The following is an 11747-nucleotide window of genomic DNA, read 5'->3' as shown; positions in this document are numbered from 1 at the left end:
GCTGAAAAATCCCAGCTTGGGGGCACCGGGCGGGGATTGATCTCGCGTCCTCCTGAACGCGGGGCCGTCACGCTATCCATTCAGTCACTGCCTTCCCTTATGCAACGGAGAGGATACTTTAACACAGTGGTTCCCACAGTGTGGTGCGCGCACCCCTGGGGATGCATGGGCTGATCACTTGTGGTGCGTTAGGAGAAAGAAAAAAATGTAATGGCGGATTTTATGGCATCAAAATTTCAAACACATCATTAACTGCCATTGTTTTAAAACTAATGTATGCTGTACGCTTCAGGGAAGTCGTCTGTTCTTTGTTTGAAACTCACCCAGACTCTGAGCACATTAACTTTATCCCTCCCCCTGTTACATTTTCGTTCAGTTTTGATAGCCATCACTCAGAGCCTCACAAAATTCGTAAAAAAGGAACAAAATTTCTGGAAATCGACTGGACCTTAGAACTGCTCGAATTTTAGTGGGGGTGCATGGATTCGGTCACAGCCTGGGAGGTGGTGCGTGGCCTGAAAAGTTTGGGAACCGCTGCAGGCTGAGTTTAACAAAATAAGCGGAAAAATTAGAAATTAGGAAGGTCTCTACAGTAAGGCGTGTCTCTACGGCGGTCAGGGATACCAACTGTTCTAGATCATTAAGAAAAGCACAGTTTGTTCCCCATGATGGTGAGTAAGTAAAAGAAGAAAGCCAAAGCTGGTTGTGTACATTAAAATCAAAGATAAAGGTTTCAGGGAAGAGTGACTCAGGATGTGTTTCACATTCAAATGCAAAAAGTCAAATTGTTTCACATGATTGGTTGAAAGAGATAAGAAATAAAAGCTTACAGATATATCAGTAGTAGAACGACACGCAAGTTTTGGTCAGATGGTCGAAAATTCCGAAGAATGAAGGTTTGGGGCACGAGAGCAAGTGATATCGTTGCGTACATCGACGCAGCATCCAGCATTGAACTGAAATTCAGCATAAAGTAGGATGGAGCGGTCTGGAGATCACTGAGAGTAGCCTCAGCAACCTGGGTTTCCGCCAGGAAGGGGGAAGAGAGGAGGAGAGGTGGTGACAACAGAATGATAAGTAGAGCGAAGGCCACGAATGTTGAAGTTAATGAAGATAAAGGTAGATGAACTATCACTACACGGTTGTGGCTCGTCATCTGAATTGAGATCCGACCCCATTTCTGATACCCTCACCAGAAGGGGACTAAGAGCCGGGCTGGTTATTCACTGCCATAAATTTGATATAAAAGTGTTAGGAGATGGTTTGTGTGTCATGCGCATGTAGTTTTGTGTGTAAAATAGGAAAGTTCGTTGCTAGAGAGCATGCTGAGCTACTCTCTGGTATTAATGAGACAAAGAGTAGACAAGGCCACGGGCGTGTCCCACGCTCACACAACGTACTACATTGACCACTGGGAGTGACTTGCCTCTGTTACGGCAGGTGCCTGGGCTACCTACTTCTTACATTAATATTGGTATGAAGTATAAAGTTATATGGAATGCAGTGTTGGTTTATTAAGCTCTTTACATCATAATAAATACACGGTTCAACATCTTGGATTGTAATGATCAGAGTGTGTTCTGTGAGTAGCCAAGATCCGTCAGAGGAGCCGCACAGAGCAGTTGGCGCTGTGCTTTAGGCAGAAGGTCTAGTCATCGGAGAGGGTGTTGCGTGTGTAGTGAAGAACATTCTGAAGAGCGACACCGGGAAATGGGCGCCTTGCATCAGGCAGAAACTCTGGTAGGAGCGGGCGGCCTCGATTGGGCGACCCTCGGCCTGACACCTTTGCATAAAGGGTTTGGGGCTGACCATCGGCCGGCACGGTCTCATGAGGTAGAACATGAAGTCACACAGCACGCTCTCCTTTACGGGGACCTGTGCTGGGTCGATGGGGCTTATGGAAGGAGTGTTGCAGCTCGGGTCATCCTGCCACGAAGCCACCAGCTCGTGGAGGTTTGTGGCGTTCCTGCCGTCGCTCTTGAGTCTGTCGTTGCTGAGTTCATTGTCGTACGATCCCAGAAGTCCCTTGGTGTGGTTGAAGGCCCATCCAGACACGTTGACCATTAGTACGCGCTCCTCCTTCATCAGGTGGATACCCATCAGCGGGGAGGCGAGCGTGATGTAGCGTGAGGTCACTCTGAAGTGCATGTCACCCATTGTCTGCTCGCCTTGTACCGGCCTGCCGTTAATGTTCACTTCCATGTTGGGCTTGATGATAGCCTTGGTTTGGCCCGCCTGGAAGATAATTTCGGGCGCCGCCGACGGCTGTGGGTGCGACATATGGACGGACGCCACGCCGGGCACAGAGGAGAGCAGAACCTTGCAGCGTGAGCGAGGCGCTCGAAGGAGAGCGCCGTCGAAGGTGAGGAGCTCCGTGTCAGCCACCACATAGGCAAAACGGTTGAAGGGAGGAACGGAGTTGGACAGATTGGCAGGCATCCACGCATAGTAGGTTTCCAAAATCTTGTTGGAGGGGATGGGGCTGAGTAGATCTGAAGCCAGAAGCAGTTTTTGTGTGAACGACGGCGGCGATTGCATGGTCATGTTCACCACTTGCGAGAGAGAATAGACGGGCCGGTACAGCGGGATTTGAATGCCGACGCGGTACGTGCCGGGCTCGGGGGCGATGATGAGGATGCGCTGCGTCACCTGGCTGAGCAACCACTCCAGAGTCCACTTCAGCGTTTCCTCCTGGCAAGAATAAAATGTATGAAATAGCTCTCCTCCACACGAAAAAGCAGTTGAGACAAGAAAGAATGAAAACCTAGTGACAAATGGAATGGTGCATGTTAGATGCAAGTGGCTTTGGGGTTACCTGCTAACCTTGGATAAGTTTACGATTTTGAGGCTAAAGCTGCGCACCGTAGGCGACGCCCACAGCTTCTGCTTCAACATATGCAAGTCCTTCCTTAGGGAGTCCGTAACCTTGGCCGCCACCTCCATCGAGGCCTGGTACGCCTGGGGGTACTTCTCCCTGAGAGGATCGATCACGTCGGTCTTGATTAGCCGGTACCAGACTGTTCGTTGGAGTTCCTCAAGCATGCGACGAACAATCTCCGACTCCTCGCCCGTGTTTATCCAGCGGGAGATTTGCTCCGTTGCTGTGGATGATACCGGTACTTGGTGACAACCTAACACAGGGTGAGACTTATGTCTCAGAGAGAGAGAGAGAGAGAGAGAGAGAGAGAGAGAGAGAGAGAGAGAGAGAGAGAGAGATCCTACCTTGATATATTTCGTTGATTGTGTATCTGAAGTAGTTTTTGAGTGCCATTATCTGCTGGAAGGCACTGCTCGCCCATTCCCTTTGCACGTGTTCCATGTCTGCCAAGGTCTGGTAGAACGCCTCCCTCATGAATGTGGCCGTTGGCCCGCGCAGGATCTCCATGATGTCCTCCAAAATGGGCCTTAGATCGCTGTCCAGCACATTGGTGTAAATCATCATGATATCCTGTTTGATCTCCTCGGCGAGCTTCCTTATCTCAACGGCAGGGAAGTCAACTCCCTTCTGGGCTGCCTGCCGCTTCACCTCCTCGTAGAGGTGGTCCGTCCACGTCAAGAACGCCTCACTCACTCGATCCACTTCACTCATCAAGAAGTCCTGCACAGAAATACACCGTTACAAAAAGGCGAGAAAGGGGAGGCTGCAAAGCGTTGAGAGAGAGAGAGAGAGAGAGAGAGAGAGAGAGAGAGAGAGAGAGAGTGTACTATTGGAACAAGACATCTCACCTTCATAGCTCTCGTTTGCTCAGGCTTGTACTCAAAGTCGATCTTGATGTGGCGAGGGGTCTCCAGTTTGATGCCAACGATCGACATGTACTCCTCCCATATGTTGTACCTGTCTGTCTCGGAAAGGCTGATTTGGGCTTTGTAGGGTGACTGTAGACCGACCTTGGCCTTGTAGATGTTCTGGTCGCTGGCCTTGGTTATAGCCACCTCGAGGAAGGCAGGCTTACACACGGTGGAGTTAACAATAAAGTTTCCAAGGATAGACGTGTGCCAGTTGCTTCTAAGCGCAAAGCCGTCACACGAGGGACCTTGGCGCGGCTCCACCACGCCGGACACGTCCACCACAGGACGGCCTTCTGTTGCCAAAAGGAAGGTCACCGCCGAGTAATGTTTGGAGATTTGGTCGTATTTGGACCTTACTTCTAACGATTCCCCCGAGGTCGGAGTCTTACTGAAGGAGAAATTAAAGGCAGCAGTGTGTGCAGCCCAGGAAGCTTCCACCAGCACTTTGGGCTTCACGTGCAACACCTGAAAAGAAAATGTACTCGCTGTAGCACCAATGATCGCCATTGATTCGTGTTTCAAGTTCACCCTAGTCACACTCACCCTTGAAGACACACTCACTCCTGCAGCAGTGAGTGTCATTGTTAATGTTACCACTGCACCCTAGTCACACTAACCCTTGAAGACACACTCACTCCTGCAGCAGTGAGTGTCATTGTTAGTGTTACCACTGCACCCTAGTCACACTAACCCTTGAAGACACACTCACTCCTGCAGCAGTGAGTGTCATTGTTAGTGTTACCAGTGCATCATAGTTACACTCACCCTTGAAGAGAGGGACAGTCACTCCTGCAGTAGTGACTGTCATTGTTAGTGTTACCAGTGCATCATAGTTACACTCACCCTTGAAGAGAGGGACAGTCACTCCTGCAGTAGTGACTGTCATTGTTAGTGTTACCAATGCACCATAGTTACACTCACCCTTGAAGAGAGGGACAGTCATTCCTGCAGCAGTGACTGCCATTGTTAATGTTACCTGCAGCATTTACTCTTATTATTTAATGTTAGCTTCGACCCATAACTGAACTCACCCTTGAGGAAAGGTTGGCCTCGATGAGGACGGTGTTGTTAGCCGAAAGGACGGAGCTGAGAGAACCGGTGATCTTGTCAGCCGTGTCAGGGAAGATGTCCAGTTCGAATGATCCCTGTCGCCTGTCGCCGCTAGCAGCGTACTCGACAACTGCTGTCAAGTCTTTGTCCAGCCTTGGATGACTCATTCGACCTTCAAACGTGGACATGCCGCTCCACTGGTTTTCACGGTACTCACCGGCCACCTCGTACTTGTGTTCGCCTGCAGCCCTGTTCGGGTAGACCTTGATGCCCGCCATGGAGGGGGAGAGGGTGGCCTCGGCCTCCACGTCGCGGGACGGGGACGCAATCCTGAAGGAGTGTGTGTGTGGGATGGCTCGGCTATACTGTGAACGGTAGGTGCTCCTCTGGTCATCATAGGCGGAGGTGGGCAAAAGTGTGCCGCTTCGCACACCTACCATGGTGCTCACTGCCCTCAGAACATCTCTGAAAGCCTTCATGTCGAAGGCAATGTCCCAGGTCTTAACTCCGCCCATGGGGAAGGTTTCCAGCTGCCAGCTGAACACCGTTTCTTGACCGCTAAGCTCGCTCACCCACTTGGTGCTGTACGAACAGTCCTGGTTTTCAGTTGAGTAAACCATCTTCATCGGCCTCTCCATGCCCGGGGTTGAGACTTCCGTCTGAAAGTTTCAGTGAATAAGAATGATGCTATTTTAACACTCAGTTATAAGAAACGAAAACAATAAAAAGACGGCATTTTGTAAACATTAAAATGCCATGTTATGAACTCTGGAACAAGTGTTGGACTCAGACTACTCTGTGACTGAGCGTATATAGAAACATAACGAATTGTCCAATCTGCTATCCTCGAAAATGTACATATTACGTTATCGAAATAATCTATGTGAACGAAATGATTGTGTCCATGGTAGGACGGAGACAATGGCTCGCTTTTTCACTTGAAAGAAAAAAAAGATTTTCTTGAAGCAGTGCTTGCCTCTTGAAGTACAGGAGGATTGAACTTCCTTCCTTGCAGTGCAAGAGACATACCGTGAGTTGGATGGTGCGGCGTTGGTGATTGCTCTCGTGCTTGGCCTGCACATAGCAGCGTGCGTGACGGTTCTCTGGAGAGATGTACCTCATGTCGCTTTCAGCCTGGAAGCCGTAGTACCCAGCGAGCCGCTGCATACTGAATTCATATGTCAGTTGGTAGTTGTTGCTATTGGTGCTCTTGAAGGTAAAGTCGGCAAAGGCGCTGTAGTCACCACGGCTCTTGATGCCCATCTGCAGCATCCAGTTCTTTCCGGCAGGCGTGTCCACGTTCATCTCGATGCTGCTCCTTTCCCGGTACTGCCGCACCAGGAACGGCGCCTCCACTTTAGCGTTCACGTTGTAGGTCTTGTCCATGACCGTTACCTTCACGCTGCGAAGGTAACAACAAGACCAGATGACCAACACGGAGAAGGGATTTTGTGAAAGATGAACAGGGAATGAGGAGGCGTGCTTGTGTGTTATAAACACAGACACTTCCTCCCTGTAGCTCATTAGTGCATCGTGTAAAGAGAAAGACATTATTTGTGTGTGGGATATATTGCGTTCGCGAAACAGGTGTAGGACTAGATTGCAGCTGAACACAAACAAAGCAATGTCTTTATGTATATATGTGTGTGTGTGTGTGTGTGGGGGGGGGGGGGGGAGGGGGAGGCTGCTGCGAGCACCAACACAGTGTTTGTGTGTGTGGTGTGTGATGTGATCACCAACACAGTGTTTGTGTGTGTGGTGTGTGATGTGATCACCAACACAGTGTTTGTGTGTGTGGTGTGTGATGTGATCACCAACACAGTGTTTGTGTGTGTGGTGTGCACCAACACAGTGTTTGTGTGATGTGATCACCAACACAGTGTTTGTGTGTGTGTGTGATGTGATCACCAACACAGTGTTTGTGTGTGTGTGTTTGTGTGTGGTGTGTGATGTGATCACCAACACAGTGTTTGTGTGTGGGGTGTGAGATGAGCACACCCACACAGTGTTTGTGTGTGGTGTGTGTGTTGTGATCACCAACACAGTGTTTGTGTGTGCGGTGTGAGATGTGATCACCAACACAGTGTTTGTGTGAGGTGTGCACCAACACAGTGTTTGTGTGTGTGGTGTGTGATGTGATCACCAACACAGTGTTTGTGTGTGTGGTGTGTGATGTGATCACCAACACAGTGTTTGTGTGTGGTGTGTGATGTGATCACCAACACAGTGTTTGTTTGTGTGGTGTGTGATGTGATCACCAACACAGTGTTTGTGTGTGTGGTGTGTGTAGGGATCACCAACACAGTGTTTGAGTGTGTGGTGTGTGATGTGATCACCAACACAGTGTTTGTGTGTGTGGTGTGGTTTGTGTGTGGTGTGTGATGTGATCACCAACACAGTGTTTGTGTGTGTGGTGTGTGATGTGATCACCAACACAGTGTTTGTGTGTGCGGTGTGTGATGTGATCACCAACACAGTGTTGTGTGTGTGGTGTGTGATGTGGTCACCAACACAGTGTTTGTGTGTGCGGTGTGTGATGTGGTCACCAACACAGTTTTTGTGTGTGTGTGTTTGTGTGTGCACCAACACAGTATTTGTGTGTGTGGTGTGTGATGTGATCACCAACACAGTGTTTGTGTGTGTGTTGTATGATGTGATCACGAACACAGTGTTTGTGTGTGTGGTGTGTGATGTGATCACCAACACAGTGTTTGTGTGTGAGGTGTGTGATGTGATCACCAACACAGTGTTTGTGTGTGTGGTGTGTGATGTGATCACCAACACAGTGTTTGTGTGTGTGGTGTGTGATGTGATCACCAACACAGTGTTTGTGTGTGCGGTGTGCGATGTGATCACCAACACAGTGTTTGTGTGTGCGGTGTGCGATGTGATCACCAACACAGTGTTTGTCTGTGTGGTGTGTGATGTGGTCACCAACACAGTGTTTGTGTGTGCGGTGTGTGTAGTGTGTGGTGGTGTGCAGCAGTGTGTGTTTGTGTGTGTGTGGAAAGTGTAGTGTGTGCACCAGTGCAGTGTGTGTGTGTGTGTGGTGTGTGGTGCACCCAGGTGTATGTGTAGTGTGTAGTGTGTGCACCAGCACAGTGTTTGTATGTGTAGTGTGTAGTGTGTGCACCAGCACAGTGTGTGTAGTGTGTGCACCAGCACAGTGTTTGTATGTGTAGTGTGTGCACCAGCACAGTGTTTGTATGTGTGGTGCGTAGTGTGTGCACCAACACAGTGTCTTGTGTCTGGTGTTTGGTGTGTGCACCAACTCAGTGTCTTGTCCCTGATGTTTGGTGTGAGCACCAACACAGTGTCTTGTGTCTGGTGTTTGGTGTGAGCACCAACACAGTGTCTTGTGTCTGGTGTTTGGTGTGAGCACCAACACAGTGTCTTGTGTCTGGTGTTTGGTGTGAGCACCAACACAGTGTCTTGTGTCTGGTGTTTGGTGTGAGCACCAACACAGTGTCTTGTGTCTGGTGTTTGGTGTGAGCACCAACACAGTGTCTTGTGTCTGGTGTTTGGTGTGAGCACCAACACAGTGTCTTGTGTCTGGTGTTTGGTGTGAGCACCAACACAGTGTCTTGTGTCTGGTGTTTGGTGTGAGCACCAACACAGTGTCTTGTGTCTGGTGTTTGGTGTGAGCACCAACACAGTGTCTTGTGTCTGGTGTTTGGTGTGAGCACCAACACAGTGTCTTGTGTCTGGTGTTTGGTGTGAGCACCAACACAGTGTCTTGTGTCTGGTGTTTGGTGTGAGCACCAACACAGTGTCTTGTGTCTGGTGTTTGGTGTGAGCACCAACACATTGTCTTGTCCCTGATGTTTGGTGTGAGCACCAACACAGTGTCTTGTGTCTGGTGTTTGGTGGAAGCACCAACACAGTGTCATGTGTCTGGTGTTTGGTGTGAGCACCAAAACGGTGTCTTGTGTCTGGTGTTTGGTGTGAGCACCAACACAGTGTCTTGTGTCTGGTGTTTGGTGTGAGCACCAACACAGTGTCCTGTGGCTGGTGTTTGGTGTGAGCACCAACACAGTGTCTTGTGGCTGGTGTTTGGTGTGAGCACCAACACAGTGTCTTGTGTCTGGTGTTTGGTGTTTGGTGTGAGCACCAACAGTGTCTTGTGTCTGGTGTTTGGTGTGAGCACCAACAGTGTCTTGTGTCTGGTGTTTAATGTGAGCACCAACACAGTGTCTTGTGGCTGGTGTTTGGTGTGAGCACCAACTCAGTGTCTTGTGTCTTGTGTCTGGTGTTTGGTGTGAGCACCAACACAGTGTCTTGTGTTTTGTGTCTGGTATTTGGTGTGAGCACCAACATAGTGTCTTGTGTCTGGTGTTTGGTGTGAGCACCAACACAGTGTCTTGTGTTTTGTGTCTGGTGTTTGGTGTGAGCACCAACAAGCAGGAACAGCATACTCACTCTATGTTTGAACGAGTTTGACTGCCGCTCTCCGGCATGATAGTGGCGTCTACGGCAATCTTTTGGGAAGAATCATGGTCAGCGTTCCAGAGCACCATCATCTGGCCCTTCTTGCTGTCGAAGTTGACGTCGGTGAAGGCCTTAATTCTGCGTGGGGAAGAGGAGCGGGGCAGCAACAGAAGGTCGGTGCTGGCGTGGACAACACTCTCGCTGATAGACACGTCTGTCTTGGCGTCACAGAGGCGAGGCAGGTACACCCTGGCCTGCAGGGACGGTGTCTGCGAGACTAGAAACTTTGTGTTTAGCATGAAGGACCCAAGCACTTCCTGCTGCTTCTTTAGCTCCATGAAACAAGAGTCCTTTCCTTTTTGGAATTCATGAACGGAAACCCATTGATAGATGTCGTTGATCTTGATGTTGGTTGCAAGCTTTGTGAGCTCAGGTGTTTTAATGAAAGTAACAGGCCCTTGTAGTTTCACGATGGTTTGGCCTCCGCGAAGGACAGCGGCATCGACCATGTAGCCCTCATCTTGTCGCATGGCGCGGGCGGCCATCTTGATCGGCAGAATGAACTCAGGGATGTCAACCTGTCAACGGACCAACATGGTTTTGCCAACAGTCGAATCAATGGATGTCTGGCTTACTGAACCAGTGCCAGATAAAGCCTGTCAGCAAACTAACGACCTATTGTTTATATAGTATATAGTATATAGTACTTTGAAAAGATCCTATACCTTATGAAGTGATATTTTTTCATTCAAGCGTAAAACTGAACATTTATTGAACCGCAAATTCTTCCTTGGGAATTCAGAATTATATATGGAGACCAGAAAACTTACCTTGAACAGGAACTTGATCTCCTCTGAGTCGCTCTGAGCCACTATCTCAAACAGCTTCACGTTGTCCAACGGACGTGTCAACTGCAAGGTTGCGCCAATCTTTGTCTCTTGGTATTCAACCATCTGCAGGAACTTGTACTCGGCCTCCCCGAACTTAGCTGTGAGAGACATATAACGGTGAAGCTTATACTTACGCCAATGGTCGTCTTATAAACCTGTGATATTTTCTATCGAAAGACACGCTTCCTCACTTCTAAAAAGGGTCCGTGCAACTTGTCTAATTGTGTAATTTTGAACACTTTCAATTTGTTACTTCTATGTTTCTTTAATCTTAACTCTAACAGTTCGTATACAATACTTCAGACCCTCAAATAACAGGTAATAATGATAAAGAATGGATGAGAGCTTTTCAACTCATTCATGTTTGGGAGAGCTCCCACAGGATATTCACACACATTGGCAAACATCCTTTCCGACCAACCGAGGAACCTCACGATCATCCTAATGAGTCAGAAAACTGTATCGAGCAGTCCGAGAACGTCGTGAACTTAGATCAATAGAAGAAGCTTTTGTTCACCCCTTATATGGCACGGTTCTCGGCACAAAAATAAACATGAACGGAAGAGGCTACTGAGTTTTTGGTGTGCATGATGCTTTCCTTAAAGCTTGCCTTTGATTTCCTTTTCAAAACAAACCTGTTCCGTCCATTCCTCTCAAAAAAAATTGCTAACAACCAAAAAATAGAACATTTCTCTCAACTCCACAAAACAGATGATTGACTGACCTTTGGCTGCGATATGTGCCTCAAAGTCATCAGCGGGCCTCCCACGGATAAGGATGTCACTCTGGAGATCAATCAACTCCCGTCCCTGGCGGTCCACCTTGAAGGCTGAGCTATACTTTCCGTTCTGGCCCGACTCCTCCGTCTTACGGAAGAAGGCAGCCACCTTCCAGCCAGAGATGTCTGTCTCCAGCTCCAATTTTCTCAGCTTCGTTGGCAGTGCAATCATGGCGTACTGCTTCAAGTCACCGCCAACTGATGGATATAATTTATTGAACTCTTTTTTTTTTAAGTTTACACACACACACACACACACACACACACACACACACACACACACAGACACACACACACACAGATATAGAAAGAGATATATATATATATATATATATAGATATATATATAGATATATATATATATATATATAGATATATATGTGTGTGTGTGTGTGTGTGTGTGTGTGTGTGTGATTCACCACGGCCTGATCGCGAGTTGGACTCGCTTTCGCCAGCAGGTACCCTCCTGACGAGAACAAGTGCTCATTATCGTCGATCTCTGGGTACTGTCAGGACCTCACACACCACACACCCCATCTTCCTTGCTCAAGGGGGAACAGTAACCAGTCCTAGTTAACCGAAAGAATCCGGCCTGAGCTGGGCTCAAACCGCCGCCTGTTTGGCCGTTAAGCCTCGCAGAGCAGCGCTCTACCGATTGAACCACCGTAGCGGTCTCTACCGATTGAGCCACCGGAGCGGTGTGTGTGTGTGTGTGTGTGTGTGTGTGTGTGTGTGTGTGTGTGTGTGTGTGTGTGGTGGGGGCTGCATTTATTTCTTTGCTTAAGAAACACTCATTAAACACAGCAACTCGCA

At 48.7% G+C, this 11747-nt stretch overlaps 1 protein-coding gene across 1 annotated transcript; it reads right to left on the bottom strand.

Annotated features, from left to right (window-relative positions):
- Positions 1-1496: 1496 nt before the first annotated feature.
- On the bottom strand, positions 1497-11229 carry LOC126990670 (vitellogenin-like; the record flags this gene model as incomplete). The annotated part of the gene is made up of 9 exons (XM_050849353.1): positions 1497-2691; positions 2824-3101; positions 3223-3598; positions 3727-4254; positions 4821-5498; positions 5869-6241; positions 9259-9845; positions 10098-10255; positions 10882-11229. Coding segments are annotated over 9 exons (4382 nt in total), but the record flags the coding sequence as incomplete, so codon positions are not given.
- Between the last annotated feature and the right edge of the window lie 518 nt (positions 11230-11747).

This window comes from Eriocheir sinensis, unplaced genomic scaffold (genome assembly GCF_024679095.1).
Source record: "Eriocheir sinensis breed Jianghai 21 unplaced genomic scaffold, ASM2467909v1 Scaffold1883, whole genome shotgun sequence".
In the NCBI taxonomy this organism is placed as follows: Eukaryota; Metazoa; Arthropoda; class Malacostraca; order Decapoda; family Varunidae; genus Eriocheir; species Eriocheir sinensis.
This window is presented reverse-complemented; position numbering and strand designations above follow the sequence as displayed.